This window comes from Acomys russatus, chromosome 19 (genome assembly GCF_903995435.1).
Source record: "Acomys russatus chromosome 19, mAcoRus1.1, whole genome shotgun sequence".
Classification (NCBI taxonomy): domain Eukaryota; kingdom Metazoa; phylum Chordata; class Mammalia; order Rodentia; family Muridae; genus Acomys; species Acomys russatus.
Window position 1 is genome coordinate 41,502,330 of NC_067155.1, and position 17,367 is coordinate 41,519,696.

At 49.3% G+C, this 17,367-nt stretch overlaps 1 protein-coding gene across 1 annotated transcript in view; it reads left to right on the forward strand.

The window, feature by feature from the left end:
• The window catches only part of Hip1 (huntingtin interacting protein 1), a 118,100-nt gene that overhangs the window by 83,681 nt on the left and 17,052 nt on the right, over positions 1-17,367 (forward strand). Inside the window, exons 9-20 of the mRNA XM_051162135.1 lie at positions 2,053-2,110; positions 7,972-8,047; positions 8,133-8,273; positions 9,331-9,428; positions 10,816-10,888; positions 12,029-12,212; positions 12,292-12,380; positions 13,385-13,501; positions 14,566-14,667; positions 14,888-15,031; positions 15,896-16,031; positions 17,011-17,097. Coding sequence (XP_051018092.1) covers positions 2,053-2,110; positions 7,972-8,047; positions 8,133-8,273; positions 9,331-9,428; positions 10,816-10,888; positions 12,029-12,212; positions 12,292-12,380; positions 13,385-13,501; positions 14,566-14,667; positions 14,888-15,031; positions 15,896-16,031; positions 17,011-17,097 — 1,305 coding nt within the window. The remainder of the gene's footprint in view (positions 1-2,052; positions 2,111-7,971; positions 8,048-8,132; positions 8,274-9,330; positions 9,429-10,815; positions 10,889-12,028; positions 12,213-12,291; positions 12,381-13,384; positions 13,502-14,565; positions 14,668-14,887; positions 15,032-15,895; positions 16,032-17,010; positions 17,098-17,367) is intronic.

Sequence of the window (17,367 nt, forward strand, 5' to 3'; positions counted from 1 at the left end):
GGTGCTCTACCACTGAGCCACACCCCAGCCCCTCACTGGGGGATTCTAGGCAGGTGCTCTACCACTGAGCCACACCCCAGCCCCTCACTGGGGGATTCTAGGCAGGGGCTCTACCCACTGAACCACACCCCCAGCCCCTCACTGGGGGTTTCTAGGCAGGTGCTCTACCACTGAGCCAGGTCCCCCAGCGTTTTATAACACACTTGACTTACTTGTCCACCATTCTCACCCAGTTTTCTTGTTCTGAGATGAGATCCAGTAACACTCAGTCATTGTTTATTCTGAGGCTCCCAGGAGTGGTGACAGATTGTCAGCTTGTCAGATTTCCTTTGTTTTTGATGACCTTGACAGGTTTGAATTCTGGTTTTTTTTGTTGTTGTTGTTGTTGTTGTTGTTGCTGTTGTTGTTTTGTTTTGTTTTTAATGGAATCTTTCTCAGTTCACCTTTTCCCACTATTCTTCTCATAGTGTAACTGAGATTAAGGTGTTGGGAATAGAAATTAAGTGGTATTTCTACCCTTTGTATAATTTTATCTTTTTTGGTGTCCTTTGGAAAAAAGGGGTTTATATGTAGTCCTGGCTGACTGACCTGCAGCTCTCCATCTGCCTAGCTCACGTCCATGACTTTGAATCACATGAACTTTGTGATTGTATCACTCACTCAAAAACAGTTAAAAACAAAGGTGGTTGGCATACATCTATCCTCAGAGGCAGAGGCGGGAAGATCGTCGCAAGTTCAGGGCTAGCCTAAGCTGCGTAGTAAGTTCCAGGATGATCGGGCCTACGGTGTGAGGCCATGTCTCAAATAAATAAAGAAAAAGCATAGCACATCGGCAGAGTTTGTTGTTCCGGTAACAGAGATGCCGAGGCTGGAGGATGGCTTCCATCCAGGAGTTCAAGGCCAGCCTGGGTAACATACTAGACTCTGTTAGAAAGAGAAAGGGGCATAGCAGAGGAAGGAAGGAGACTGCAAGTGGCAGGGGGAGGGGCTTAAAATAAACGCTGGTGCTGTGGGTCTTCTCCCAGAGTTAACTTTTTTTTTTTTTTTTTTTAAAGATTTATTTATTGAATATGTATACATCGTTCTTGCCTGCATGTGCACCTGCACACCAGAAAAGGGCACCAGATCTCATTATAGATGGTAGTGAGCCACCATGTGGTTGCTGGGAATTGAACTCAGGACCTTCGGAAGAGCAGGCAGTGCTCTTAACCGCTAAGCCATCTCTCCAGCCCCCAGAGTTAACTTTTGACCTGCACATATGCATTGTGGCATGTGAGCACCCACATGCTAGCATAAAACCTAAATTTAAAAAAATTGGTAATAGTCGCTTGGTGGTGGTGCACGCCTTTAATCCCAGCACTTGGGAGACAGAGGCAGGCGGATCTCTGTGAGTTCGAGGCCAGCCTGCTTTACAAAGTGATTCTAGGACAGCCAGGGCTACACACAGAGAAAAACCCTGTCTCAAAAAGAAAAAGAAAAATTGCTAATAAATGAAATCAAGCCATGTGTGTTGGCAGGCGCCTGTGATCCCGGCAGAGGAAAGGATGAATCAGGAGGCTCCTGAATTCAAGGCCCAGACTGGACTGTATAGCAAGACCTTCTCTCAAAATAAAAATAAAAGGAAAACTGAGTTCTGATTCGTAGTTGAAATGTGCAGCCTTCCACAGTCCAGGGTGGCTCCTTATTCAGGGGATAGGTCCTGAGGGACAGTGCATGGACAGTGGTACAAGCCACGCCCTAAAGCCTAGGATGCATCCCATCCCAGAGGGGGGGGGGACAGAGAGAGAGAGAGAGCCCTCATCAGCCCTGCAGTTTGGTGAGACCACGAGCTGGAGCCCCCACCCCGGGATGCAGCTCCATCCCACCCGGAGAAGAAGAATGCAGAGGCTTAGCTCTCTGCTGTTCCTCTGGGGCTCCCTCAGTCACCAAACCTCTGAGCATCTCAGCCAGGAGTGCCAGGGTGGGAAGGCTGGCCCCTTCCTCAGCTCCAGTGTGGCTTGCCTGAGCCCTTGGTCTCCCCACCTACTCACAGACTCCTGCGATCTCCTCCAGGTCTTCCCGCGGACACCCTGCAGGGCCACCGAGACCGATTCATGGAGCAGTTCACAAAGTAAGTGGCCTTAGGGAAGGGAATGAAGTCCAATTAAATAGTGCTGTAGAGTGCCTGCTGCGCAAGCTTGAAGGTCTGTGTTTGGATTCTCAGCCATGCACGGCTGAGCGCATACCGAGCCAGTGGGATCCCTGAGGTTCAGTGTGGCCGGCCATACTAGCCGACCGTCGAGTTCTAAGCTCAGTGAGAGACGCTGACTTAAAATCGAGCAGAGAGTGATAAAGGGAGACATCTGCCATTGACTTTTTTTTTTAAGCCATGGGTTTCCTGATGGCATTTTCTTTTTTCTTTCTTTCTTTTTTTAATATTGATTTCTTTAAGACGGGTATGGTGGTGCATGCCTTTAATCCCAGCGCTTGGCAGGCAGAGGCAGGCGGGTCAGTGTGAGTTCGAAGCCAGCCTGGGCTACAAAGCGAGTACATGGCAGCCAGGGCTACACAGAGAAACCCTTTCTCGAAAAAAACCAGGGGGAAAAAAAAGGATTTATTTATTTATGTATTTATTTATTAAGTATAGTGTTTTCCCTGCATGTACGCTTGCATACCAGAAGAGGGCACCAGATCTCACTACAGATGCTTGTGAGCCACCGTGTGGTTGCTGGGAATTGAACTCAGGACCTCTGGAAGAGCAGTCAGTGTTCTTAACCTCTGAGCCAGCACTCTAGCCATGACATTGACTTCTCACCTCTTACACACATATGCACACACATACACACATATACAAAAATACACATTTGGGGCGGGACTTCCCTCTTTGGTTGAACCTCTGTGGAGAAGCTGGGAGTGATGCTGGTACATTCCTTTACTCCTAGCACTCGTGTTCTCTGTGAGTTTGAGGCCAGCCTGCTCTCCATAGTGAGTTCCACAACCGTTATATAGAGAGACCGCTCCCAAATAAACGAACAAAAACCTCTGTGGAGACAAGCTCACATACATGCCCAGGGTGTGTCTCCTATGTCATTTTAAATCCAGTGACGCTGACTAGTATAAATTAGCCATCACACCCCCACCGCACCCTCAAACCCCACACCTCTTGGTTTTTCTTTTGGTTCCTTCCAACCAAATATTGCCCCTTCTACTTGGATGTTCTATACATGCAGGATTTAAATTTGGAGCCTGCATAATAGAGAAAACATGTAAATACTTGGCTGTGTCTGGTTTATTTCACTTAGCTTGGTAATGTCCAAGTTTCCTACACATGACATCCTTTTAAAAATTATCACATTTGCTAGGCGGTGGTGGTGTACGCCTTTAGTCCCAGCATTCCATTGGCGTCTCAGTTTTGTTTCTGTTATGATAAAAACTACCCTGACACACAGTAACTTAAGGCTGAAAGGGTTAATTTGCTGGAGAGTTCCAGGGTATGACCTGCTATTTCAGGAAAGTCAAGACAGGAACTCGAAGCTTCTAGTCCCATCACATATCACATACAAGAGCCGAAAGAAAAATTAATGCAGGCAAGCTTGTTGCTCAGCTGGTTTTCCCTGCTCCAAGGCCCAAAGCCAGGGAATGGTGCTGCCCACAGTGGGCTAGGTCCTTCCACATCAGTTAAAAATCAAGACAGTCCCCTAAAGGCCAACTCAATACAGACAGTCCCACGATGAGACGCTTTGTCCCACTGATTGGGTCAAGTTAACAGTTCAAACTAACCTCCTCCTTCTGTCCATTGTTCATTTGTGAGGCAGCCATCTTGACTTGGCTTGTTTTCCCTGTTAACTTTTTCAACCTTGACCATGGCTTCTAAATCCCTACCTGGTGTTTCATTTACCGGTTCCCTCAGGATCAGTCAAAGGACAAACACAGGGCTGAACTAATCCCCTAGTTTCCTCATTTCACTCAGGAAGCCTGGCGCACGCACGTCCTGTGATGGATGACTTACTAAATGCTAGGAGGCAGGCCCTGGGGCTGGTTTCCTGGAATGTGAAATTCCAGTAGCTTGCGAAAGCACTAACAGCTATGACTGTTGGCGCCAACCCAGAGAGACGTGTGGTCAGCTCATTTTATTTCCTTCCATATCCCCCACCCCACCCCACCCCGGCTTATAAAAACATCTCCTGTGACTGGCTGCTTCATTTTCTCTTCCAGGGAAAGCTGTCATAGCAATGTCACAGGGACACTTTCATCTTGGGGTCTGATCAGCTGTCATGAGACCCTGGGGAGGGAGGGGTTGATGGTGAGCGAGCAGAAGTTCCACGCTGCAAACCTCCGCTCCTTCTTTTTAATGTCAGCTTTCTTGGTCTTCGATGGTTTTTTACTCAGATTAGAGATTTGACAGGAAGGGAAGTGCTCTCGGGGGCTAGGCGGTTGGCTCAGTTGCACAGTGCTTACCTAAGCATGTGTGCAGCCCTGTGGGGGTAGTCTGGGAGGACAGAGGGGAATGGGATGGGATAGAGTAAAGAAAAAATAGACTGGAATATAACTATAACAAAATACATGACAAAGAAGCTTAAGAAAATTTGAGGGTGAGCCGGGCAGTGGTGGCGCACGCCTTTAATCCCAGCACGCGGGAGGCAGAGGCAGGTGGATCGCTGTGAGTTTGAGGCCAGCCTGGTCTACAGTGTGAGTCCAGGACAGCCAAGGCTACACAGAGAAACCCTGTCTCAAAAAACAAAAAGAAAAACGAAAATTTGAGGATGAGGAAGTAATGATCTATCATTGTTAGGGTTCTGTTGCTATGAGGAGACACCATGACCACAGCAGCTCCTGTAAAGGACAACACTGAATAGGGGCTGCCTGACAGCGTCAGAGTTCTAGTCCATTATCAGCAAGGCAGGAAGCATGGCATCGTGCAGGCAGGCGTGGTGTCGGAGAAGGAGCCGACAGCTCTACATCTGAATCCTCAGGCAGCGGGAAAGGAGTGTGAGCCACTAATCCTAGCTTGAGCTTCTGAACCCTCAAAGCCCAACTCCTAATGATGCACTTCCTCCAGCAAGGCCACACCTCCCGATAGTGCCGCTCCTTATGGACCCATGGGGGCCGTTCTTTATTCAAGCCCCCACGTGGTGGCAGGAATTTGAGGCAGCATCTGCAGCTGGGAAGCAGAGAGGTGAATGCTGGTGCTCAGTTCCCTTTCTCCTCTTTATTTATGTTATTTTAATTATATAATAAGTAAATAAAAAATAAATATTTATTTATTTCTGTTCTGGTTTTTTTGAGACAGGGTTTCTCATGTAGCCCTGGCTATCCTGGAACTCACTCTGTAGACCAGGCTGGCCTTAAACTTACCGATCCTTCTGCCTCTGCCTCTTGAGTGCTGGGGTTAAAGTTGTGCACCACCTTACCCACTCCAGGATTCGCTTTCTCTCTCTCTCTTTTTTTTTTTTTTTTTTTTTTATCCAGTCCAGGATTCCCACCCAAAGGATGGTGCTGCCCACATTCATGGTGGATATTCCCACCTACGTTAACCTAATCTAGAAACTCCATCTCAGACATGTCTGGAGGTTTGTCTCCATGGAAACTGCATCCCATCAAGTTGATGCTCAAGACTAACCATCATGAACAAGACAGCATAGGACGGGATGGAGTGCAAGCCTGGAGAAATGGCTCAGTAGTTAAGAACATTTGTCGCTATTACAGAGAACCCAAGTTTGGTTATTCCGGCTCCCACATCAGGGGGCTCACAACCTCCTGTAACTCAGCTCCAAAGGGGATTCATTGCCTCTGGTTTACATGCATATACCTCCACACAGACAGACACGTGTACTTATAATTAAAAAATAAAAGAAAGGTCCAGCTATGGTTGCACACATACTGAATCCTGACAGAGGAAGAGACGGGTGGATCTTTGTGGGTTGGAGGTCAGCCTGGTCTGCATGGTGAGTTCCAAACCAGCCAGACCTACACAGTAAGACCCTGTCTCAAAAACAAAATTAAATTAAAAAATTGAAGGAAGGAAGGAAGGAAGGAATAAGATAGAACTAAATTCAATTGTGTAAACCAGAAGAGAAGACTATTAGTTTTCTCATGGCTCTATTTATCCAGCATTAGGGCTTGGTATAGATAGGCCATGCCTGTGTCACAGCTGTTTGAGTGACTCGGCTATGCCTGGAACTTTTCGGACTGTCGCCCCGCAGAGTGCCTGGACCCTGCCTACTTGACGCTTCTGTTCTAACAGGGTGATAAGTAATTCAGAAGTAAGAGGGGTTTGTTGTAGTCCAAGCATAGCCACACAAGCCACTCAGACACCGATCTCAGTCAGATACGGATGTAGGGCCGGGGACGCTGGGGACTTTCCATTTCTCTGTCTTTTGGGGGTGGGGGTGACTTTTCAGCCCCCCTACCATTCCCGTGAGGAAGGAACATAGCAGAGTATTGTGGTTCCACTCGAGTAGAGCATACATTTATCATCTCTGTGATTATTGAACTGTGCACTAGGGAAGACAAAAAAGAAAAAATGGCTATTCTTATGTTAGGCAATAAGGCCGGGTCATGTCTCAGTGTTGGCGACCCTCAGTGGGATTCACTGAGGAGGAGCTGTATTAGTAAGCTTCCTTCCCTATATCTGCGGCCTGGTGCCTTGTAACTTTAGGGGGGAAAATCGCCTCCCTCTCGTTTCCCTCCAAACCAGCCATTCCTAGGAAGCGAAATCCGCCACAGCCGCGAGGAGATGAGTTTGGGGATTTGGGGAGTTTCCTGCTTTTGTCATTGTGTCAAAACGACTGACAAAAAAGCAACCTAGGAAAGAAACTGCTTTGGCTCACAGTTTGAAGGGCACACAGTCCTCCGTGATGGCGGCAGGAACGTGAGCCAGCTGGTCACCCTGCAGCCGCAGTCAGGAAGCTGGTGCTCAAGTCAGTTTCTCTTCACATACACACACACACACACACACACACACACACACACACACACACACACACACATTTATTTATTTATTTTATAGGGCTGTGCCACAGTGTGCGTGAGAGAGAGAGAGAGAGAGAGAGAGAGAGAGAGAGAGAGAGAGAGAGAGAGAGAGAGAGAAAGAGAGAACAACTTGAAGGGAATCAGTTCTGTCCTTCCACACTATGGGCCCCAGAGACTGAACTTGGCGGCAAATGCCTTCATCTTCTGAGCCTTCTGAGGGCCCATTTGCTTTTTATTTAAGCCAGAAGGATGGTGCTATCCAAATGCATGGGGAAGGGGCTTCTTCCTACCTCAGTTACACCTCTGTGGATTGTATCCCCATGGTGATTCGAAACACCAAGTTTTTAATCAAGGTTGGCCATCTCTAAGATTTTCCAGACTGCGACAGGATCTGAAGTATTAATTACTTTTTTTCTTCTCTGGTGACTGAGAACTCAACTCACTGTAAAAGACCTCAATCTGGGCTGGGTGTAGTGGTGCACATCTTTAATCCCAGCACTCGGGAAGCAGAGGCAGGCAGAGCTCTTGTGAGTTCGAGGCCAGCCTGGTTTACAGAGTGAGTTTGAGGACAGGTAGTTCTATCTACACAGAGACACCCTTGCCTTGAAAAACAACAAAACAAAAAGGCCTCAATCAGTAACATCATTTTCGAAAATTTATTTTCACTTGTGTGTGTGGTGTGTGTTTGGGGGTGGGGGGTGGGGTTGTGCCATGGCAGTGTGTGTGTAGAGGTCAAAGGGCAGCTTCATGGAGTCGGTTCTCTCTTTTTCACCTTTATGTGGTATCTGGAAATCAAACTCAAGTCACCAGGCTTGCTTCTTGAGATGGCAAAGTGCCTTTACCCACTGAGCCGTCTCCCTGGCCCAATAGCATCACAATCAAATCCTAGCACCCTGGAGGACCAATGGCTTGAGCCGTTAAGGTGGACAGAGGGTGGGAGTGCTGGGGAGGTCTTCCTGGGACTGGCAGCCGGCCACATGCAACAAGCACCCCTGAAATCCTTCTGCACCCCCCCCCCAGGTTGAAAGATCTGTTCCAGCGCTCCAGCAACCTACAGTATTTCAAGCGTCTCATTCAGATCCCTCAGTTGCCTGAGGTGAGTGCGCCCACTGGGCCGCATAGCTCACATGCACATGCGCGGCCGTTGAGCATTCTTAAAAGCTGTGTCTCTGCTTCTCCAGCGTCCACCCAACTTCCTGCGCGCCTCAGCTCTGTCAGAGCACATCAGCCCTGTGGTGGTGATCCCGGCAGAGGTGGCGTCTCCAGACAGTGAGCCTGTTCTGGAGAAGGACGACCTCATGGACATGGATGCCTCCCAGCAGGTAGAGACCCCTTGGGAGAGGAGTTTGTCCCTCCCAGTCTCCCCCAGAACAGGCAAAAGGAGAGGCAAGGCTCCTAGCTGGGCTGGATCTGCTCAGAATAGGTCTGCTCGGTTTTAATATTTGGACATGGCATCTCATTGTGTTAGCCACGTGGGTCTCAAAAGCCCCGGGCTCTCGAACACCTCCTGCCTCTGCGTCTAAGATGGGTGCACCTACACGTGGGTGCCACGGTGCCTAGCTGGGGTTCCGCTTTCTCATAACCAAGAAGGAGCTTAGTGAGTGCCCTGCCGTGATCATAGCTCAAGTCTCAACCGAATCAAGAACACAGAGATTAGCCAGACGTGGTGGCACACGCCTGTAATCTCAGCACTTGGGAGGCAGAGGCAGGCCGATCTCTGTGAGCCATCCCGACCCGGCTTCACAACCATCTTTAACTCCAGCCCTAGCGGGACCTGTTCGTTCTTCGGACCCCTGTGAGTCCCAGGCACGCACCTAGTGCACAGATGTGCATGCAGACAAAACACTCGTACATATAAAAATAAATAAATCAACCAGGCGTGGTGGCGCACGCTTTTAATCCCAGCACTCGGGAGGTGGAGGCAGACGGATCGCTGTGAGTTCGAGGCCAGCTTGGTCTACAAAGTGAGTCCAGGACAGCCAAGGCTACACAGAGAAACCCTGTCTCAAAAAAACAAAACAAAACAAAAATAAATAAATCTTTTTTTTTTTTAAGTTTTATTTAAATACAGAGAAAGAAAGAAAAACAAAAGAAATATAGAAAGAAAGGAAAGGCAAGAAGGAAGGAGCTAGGCATGGTAGCACACACTTTTAATCCCAGTACTCAGGAGACAGAAGCAGGTAGCTATTTCAATGAGTTCGAGGCCAGCCTGGTCTGTCTAGCAAGTTCCAGGCCAGCCAGAGCTACATAGTATGTCCCTGTCTAAAGACTAAAGTAGTAAATTTCATGACCACTTCCCCTGCACCTCTGCACTGCCCAAAGAATCTCCAGGTCTCTGACGCGTTCTCCGCCCTCCCCCAACCCTACCAATCTCTGCAGAGTTTGTTTGACAACAAGTTTGATGACATCTTCGGCAGCTCGTTGAGCAGTGACCCCTTCAATTTCAACAATCAAAATGGTGTGAGCAAGGACGAGAAGTAAGTCGCTGCTGGGCGGAAGCATGTGACCTAGATACGACGTTAAACTGTAGTCTGCCTTGCAACAGCCACCCCAAGAGGATGGCTCTGTGTGTGTGTGTGTGTGTGTGTGTGTGTGTGTGTGTGTGTGTTGTGTGCTGATTGAAGCCAGAAAGAGGTGCAGCGCAGTTCTGGGTCAACCAACATGGGTGCTGGGAATCCAGTTCCTATTTGCATCGAGCCCACGCTTTTCCTTTCCTGCACCCTTTAAGTCACCTCTACCTGATATAATATCAAAACAACTGCAATGGTCATATATGTAGGGTTTTGGGGTTTGGTTTGGTTTGGGTTGGGTTTTTTTGTTGTTTTTTTGGGGGGGGGTTGGTTTTTTCCAGACAGGGTTTCTCTGTGTAGCCTTAGCTGTCCTGGACCCACTTTGTAGACCAGGCTGGCCTCGAACTCACAGCGATCTGCCTGCCTCTGCCTCCCGAGTGCTGGGATTAAAGGCGTGCGCCACCACACCCAGCTCGGGGTTTTGTCTTTTTAAACACCTTGCAGTTTTGTGCTGGAAGTGAGTTGCTGCATGGGTACTATGGCATTAGTGTAAAAATACGAGGAGAGCTTACAGGACTCAGTTCTCTCTTCCTGCCATATGGGTCCCAGGGACCTAACAAAGACTGTCCGGTTTAATGGCAAGTATCTTTATCCTCTGAGCCATCTCACCAGCACCTGTTTTTCTATTGTTTAGGGAATAATGACAAGAACAAAAGTGGTCAAAATAGATGCAATTTTTTTTTTTCTCCTCAAATAATTGTATTTCCCAAGCTGGTTGAGTGCACAGATATAAAACCTACAGATGAGAAAAATTGGCTGTGATTTATTGTTTGTTATTTATTACTATTATTTATTCTAATACATTTATTCTTATTATTCATGGGGCTAGAGATGTGGCTTCATTTGTAGAGTGCTTGCCTAGGACCCAGGGACTCCCCAGTACCCAGGCACACTAGCAGATGTCTGTAATTCTAGCATGTCAGAGGAAGGGACAAAAAGGGGAAAGGAGGGAGGGAGGAGACTCAATCATCCTTCAGTGGCAGCAGAAAATAAAAGGGATTGTTTTGTTTTGTTTTAAAGACAATGGAGCCAGGTGTGGTGGTGCACACCTTTAATCCCAGCACTTGGGAAGGCAGAGGCAGGTAGATCTTTGTGAGTTCCAGGCCAGCCTGGTCTACAGACTGAGTCCAAGACAGCCAGGGCTATACAGAGAAACCCTGTCTCGGAAGAGGTGGGGGAGGGAGAATATGAATGGCCCCAAATTAACACCAGCTCTTACTTCCTTTTCCAGTCTCTCACCTTAAGTGGAGGAGAGGGGCAGGGCATAGTGACACCAAGCCTGTTCTTTTCTCAGGGACCACTTGATTGAACGCCTGTACAGAGAGATCAGTGGCCTGACCGGACAGCTGGATAACATGAAGATTGAGGTGCATGCTGGGATCTGTCGACACATGTCCTTATTCATGTCTCATGATACCGGTTGGACCCCCATCCTAAGGCAGATTAATTAATGGGCATGCCAAAGTCAGTGAATTTGGTCATCTCAAGGCCTCAGTTAGAATTCGTTGTCATAACACGCAACTTTAGGGTCCAGTTAAGGTCCCTGTGAGCCATGATTCTGGCTTGACCATCACATAGTTCTTCTCATGAGAGAAGTTCTCCTGGAGAAAGCTTGATTTAGGAGCTGGGGCTGTGTAGCTCAATGATAGATCACTTGGTCTAAATCCATCAGAAGGGCTGTGAGTGTGTTGACAGAGCCCCTGCCTAGAATCCCTCAGTAAGGGATTATGTCTCAGTGTAGAGTACCTGCCTAGAATTCACCAGTGATGGGCTAGAGGTATGGCTCATTGTAGCTGAGCTAAAATGCCCTAGGAAGAGATGGGAGGTATGGTTCATTGGTGGAGAGCTTGCTGGAATTTCCCAGAAAAGTACTGGGGAGTTGGGGAGGGGGTGGCTGACCAGTAGAGCATCTGCCTAGAATCCCCTAGTGAGGGGCTGGGGCTCAGTGGTAGAACACCTGCCTAGAATCCCCCAGTGAGGGTCTGGGCTGTGGCTCAGTGGTAGAGCATCTGCCTAGAACCCCCTAGTGAGGGGCTGGAGGTGTGGCTCAGTGGTAGAGCACCTGCCTAGAATCCCCCAGTGAGGGATTGGGGTGTGGCTCAGTGGTAGAGCACCTGCCTAGAGTCCCCCAGTGAGGGGCTGGGGTGTGGCTCAGTGATAGAGCACCTGCCTAGAATCCCCCAGTGAGGGGCTGGGGTGTGGCTCAGTGGTGGAGCCCCTGCCTAGAATCCTCCAGTGAGGGGTTGGGGTGTGGCTCAACAGTACAGCTACTGGCATAACTTGAACAAGACCCCAGGCTTCTACTCAGAGTACAAAAGCAAGAAAAGAACAGAGGTATTTTCTGTCTATGGTGTGTTGGATCTCTGGGTCAGAAACTACAATGATACAGAGGTTAGCTGTAATTGGTCAGTGCCAACAATGAGATAAATTGTTCCGCCGGCCCTGCCTGGTGCTGCCCTGGGGGCAGCCTCACAGTACCAGCTCCTCACCCCGGGTCTCCCTAACAGAGCCAGCGGGCCATGCTGCAGCTGAAGGGCCGCGTCAGTGAGCTGGAGGCAGAGCTGGCCGAGCAGCAGCACCTAGGCCGGCAGGCCACGGACGACTGCGAGTTCCTGCGCACAGAGCTGGACGAGCTGAAGAGGCAGCGAGAGGACACAGAGAAGGCGCAGCGCAGCCTGACTGAGATAGAAAGTGAGGGCAGGGACTGGGGCTGAGGGCATGGGGCATCTCAGCCAGGGCAGAGGCCTCACCTTGGTCTTTCCCAATGCAGGAAAGGCCCAGGCCAATGAGCAGCGGTATAGCAAGCTAAAAGAAAAGTACAGTGAACTGGTTCAGAACCATGCTGACCTGCTGCGGAAGGTAGGAGCTTTGACCCCTCTAGTCCTCCCATATATCCCACATTAGAGGAGAAAATAGTGCAAGCCTCAGGTGTTTGTTTGTGTGTGTGTGTGTGTGTGTGCGTGTGCGTGTGCGTGTGCGTGTGCGTGTGTGCGTGCGTGCGTGCGTGCGTGCGTGCGTGCGCGCACATGTGTATGCAGTTGCTTGAGGTGGCCAGAGGGGGCGCCAGATCCACTGAGGTGGATATAGCAGGCAGTTGCAAGCCACCCAGCGTTAAGTGCTGGGAACTTTGCTCTTGCACTCCCATTTTTTAACCCCAGCTTTCTAAGGCTTCTTGAGTTGTCTGTGTGCCAGCCACACTCAGAATCACCTCTCTTTTGAGCTGCGCAGAATGGGACATGTCTATAATTCTATCAGAAAGGGGTCGGGGTATGGGCGGAAGGGGCGGGGCAAGAGCCTGCTCTAAAAGTAAACAGCCAGGTGTGACGGCACATGACTTTAAACCCAGCACTGTTTAGACCAGCCAAGCCTAAATCATAAGATGCTAAAGGCAGGAGGATTGCTGTGAGTCTGAGGCTAGCCTGGGCTACATGGTGAATTCCATGCCAGCCTGGAAAAACACTACACCAGACAATCCCACCCCTGCAGCACCTGTGTATTTTTGTAAACCTGACAGTGTCCGATCTGAAGGTCATGGCTTGATTCTGGCTTCCCTCTGGGTAGGAAAAAAACCTCCTATGTTTGGATCCTTGTTACTCAGTCTGATAGAAGTCATTTGTGCAGGCTGGAGATGGCTCAGAGGTTAAGAACACTGATTGCTCTTTCAGAGGTCCTGAGTTCAATTCCCAGAAACCGCATGTGATCTGATGCCCTCTTCTGGCCTGCAAGTGTATATGCAGGCCAATTAAATAGATACCAATTAAATAGATAAATTCTTAAAAAGAAAGAAAGAAAGAAAAATCGTTTGTGCTAGAAGATATGATTTTCGCACAAGCGGTATCAGCTCAAGACTCTCCCCTTTTCAGAATGCAGAGGTGACCAAACAGGTGTCTGTGGCCAGGCAAGTCCAGGTGGATTTGGAAAGAGAGAAAAAAGAACTGGCAGATTCCTTTGCACGCGTTAGTGACCAGGCCCAGCGGAAGGTGAGCAAGAGAGGCACTTGGGGATGTGGAAGGGAGGAGTCTACTGGAAGAGGCCTCTTATCAGTGTTACTGTTACATTTATATATCGTGTGTATGTATGTGTGTGCGCGTGCACGTGTGAGTACACACATGACAGCATGCATGTTGAAGTCAGGGGGCAACTTATGAGTTTGGGTTCTCTTCTTGCACCATGTGGGTCCGGGGGGATCGAACTCAGATCAGACAACTCAGCAGCAAGCACCTTGATTCACTCAGTCATCTCCTGACCCACTGTAAACAGGCTTGAGATGGGCCTGGGTCAGGACTTCATCCTACGTTCCATAAGTAGTTTCCGGGGGGCCTTTGGAGGCTCCCCAGCTGGAGCAGGTGCTGGGGACTGGGTGTGCCACTCCATTGGTAGAGTGCTCACTGAGGAGGCCCTGGGGTCCATCTCTAGTACCATATAAGTTGGGCGTGGCGGTGCATGCCTATAATCCAACTCTTGGGAGATGGAGGCAAGAGGAACAGCCATTCAGAGTCACCCTTGACTCTATAGCAGATTCAAGGCCAGCCTGCATTACTTGAAATCCCATCTCAAGAAAGGAAAGGGGGAAGTAAATAGATTATAAAATTATTGTTTATTAATTAATAACAGTATTAATTATAATTAATGTTGGTGATATTAATTAATATACTATAGGTTATATACTGTATATGATATATTGAATTAATATAACTACTATTATAATATTAATACCAATATTAATATTAGTAATACTAACTATAAGTAATAGCACTGTCATTAGTAATGTTGACATTAATTGGTATTATATTAATTATTAATGTGCTGTGAATAATTATTGAAGTTGATAAGTACATATATAATATTTTTCATGAATATTTACTAATGGCTAGTAAACTAATCTTCAAAAAGGAAAGATCTGGCTCATCCCCTCCTTGTAGCCTGCCTGTTTAGAGCCTGTGGAGTGTGCCGTCTCAGTCAATAGTGTTGGACATGTGTGCATACGTGTATTCCTTCTTGTGATTCCCCAGCTCACAGCGCTGTCGTTTTGCCTCCGTTTCAGACGCAAGAGCAACAGGATGTTCTCGAGAACCTGACGCACGAACTGGCCACCAGCCGACAAGAGCTGCAGGTCCTCCACAGCAGCCTGGAAACCTCCGCCCAGGTGAGCCACTCCCTGACCCCCTCCCTCGGGCACCCCCGCCCTTCCCATGAGCCCGCCGGCCCGGTTGGAATCTATGCGTATTCTTCAAAGGCAGTGATAGGCACGTGGAGGAGAGATGACCGGCTGCCCTTTGGAGCTAGGAGGGTCTGTCTGGAGTCCCAGTGAGGGAATCACTTAATTTTCCCAGTTTCTCCCTGTTTCCACATGGTGACCTCTGCAGTCGGAAGCGAAGTGGCTGGCACAGATTGCCGAGCTGGAGAAAGAACAGGGCAGCTTGGCGACTGCCGCAGCTCAGAGAGAGGAAGAATTGTCAGCCGTCCGAGACCAACTGGAGAGCACGCAGCTCAAACTGGCCAGTGCCCAGGCAAGTGACAGACATCCACCAGGACACTGTGGCAGCCAGAGATGTGCTGTGAAGGGTTCAAGGCCATTTGGCCTGATCGCCAAGGCCTTCCGTGGACGTTGTACCTAAAGCCAGTTGCCTCTTTGTGTAAGAAAAGCGTGTGGGCTGGGGATATACCTCAGTGGGCAGAGCGCTTGTCCAGCACTCGTGAGGCCCTGAGCTCAGCCTCCAGACCTCATCGGCTGAGTCTGCTGGCACACACCTGTAATCTCAGCAATCAGGAGTTCAAGTTATCCTGAGCTCTCTAATACTGAGTTCGAGGCCAGCCTAAGACACAGGAATCCAGCTGGGTATGGTGGCGCACGCCTTTAATCCCAATACTCGGGAGGCAGAGGCAGGCAGGTCGCTGTGAGTTCGAGGCCAGGCTGGTCTACAAAGCGAGTCCAGGACAGCCAAGGCTATACACAGAGAAACCCTGTCTTGGCGGGGGGGGAGGGGGAGAGACATGAGTCCTTGGCTAATAAAATTAAATAAAGTAGGGGCTGGAGAGATGGCTTAGAGGTTCTAATTATCTCTAAAAATCTTCTCCCAGCCATAGCCAGGATGTGCTTTATCAGTATCTTAATCAAGGCGACAAAGGTAGCAATGTTCAGGAAGTAATTTGACATCCACCCTAATAGTGGACGTGGGTCACTGGTCCATTCGATAGTCTCCTCTGGTCCCTTGTGCACATCTGTGGACCAAGGTTGGGTATGGTTTTCCTCATGGAACAGACGGGCTTGGATCTCATCAGTCCCACAGTGAGAGGCCAGGAATCCCATAGCTCTCAGAGTTCACTGCTGTCCATGGGCCTGGCTGACTCTCACCTCCCTTGGCTTTTTCTAGGAGTCCATGTGCCAGCAGGTAAAGGACCAGAGGAAGAGCCTCTTGGCAGGGACCAGGAAGGCTGCGGAGCGTGAGATACAGGAGGCGCTGAGCCAGCTTGAAGAGCCTGCCCTCATCAGCTGTGCAGGGTCCACAGGTAGTCTTCCGGCTGCCCAGCTGCCCACCTGCCGGGCCCAGAGGCCTGGTACTTCCCTGTTGGTGTTGAATCTCACAGGAAACAGCTCAGGGGTCCTCAGCCCAGCCTGTGTGCAGGAGCCCCTGGGCTGTGCCTGGGCTCCATCCTCGGTCAGTTAAATCAAAAGTTCTGTGCCATACTGCCTGAGTAATTGTGACTTTGGTACCTTAGTGTATTTGTCATTACTGTGTCGCTCTGACCGTCACACGCCTGACAGGAAGGACTTGAGGGAGGAAAGGTTCATTTGGCTCAGTTTTAGGAGATTCTGGTCCACAGCAAAGAGGAAGGCATGGAAGAGCCGCTGTGTTACATGGCTGTGAGAGTATACAGTGGAGGCTGGTCACATCTTGGGAAGCAGAGAGACAGGAAGTGGGCAGGAAGAACAGACTCCCAAGATCTGCCCTGTGACTTGCTTCCTCACAATAGGCTCCACCTCCAATTTTTCCATAGCTTCCCAGAGGGGCACCAAAACTGGGAAACCAAGCATTGGAACATAGTGAAGTGAGAAACAGGGCTAGAGACTTGGCTCAGTTGTTACAATGCTGGTCTAACATACACAAAGCCCTGGGTTCTAGTCCTGGTGCCATATAACACAGGGCATGATAGTACATGCTTTTATCCCAACACTTTGCGGAAGGAGACAGGAAGATCAGAAGTTCAAGGCCATCCTTGGCCACATTATGAGTTCGAGGCCAGCCTGGGTTATGCGAGACCCCTGAGTTTTCTCGAAAGAAAAAAAACCAAATAGATTATGTACATCATACCAGAAGCAACACGGCCCGCCTCCTGCCTTCCCTCCTGTCTTAAGGAAGAGCCTGTGGGGTGGGCGCAGCAGGTCAGCCTGCACCCCCGCTCCCCCCCCCCCACGCCCTCTAGCTGCTTATGCAGCACAAATTGGGAGAATTCTTGTTCTGACCTTGCTTTGTCATCCCTCCCTCAGATCACCTTCTCTCCAAAGTCAAGTCTGTTTCCAGCTGCCTGGAACAACTGGAAAAGAACTGTAGCCGGTATCTGGCCTGCCCAGACGGTAAGAGGAGCAGAGGCCATGGGTTCTGTCATCAGGGGCAACCAGGCCAGGCTCAAATATGTACACAAGGGAGCTGAAGGTACAGCCCCAGTGGTTGAGAGCACTTGCTCTTGCTGAGAGAGGATATGGGTTTGGTTCCCCACACCCACCTCACCTCAGGCTGCTCACAGCTGCCTGAAACTCCAGTTCCAAGGGATTTGGCTCCCTCTTCTGGCCACCAGGGGTATCTGCATTCAGGAGTACCTAGCCCTGAATTATATTAAGAAAAAT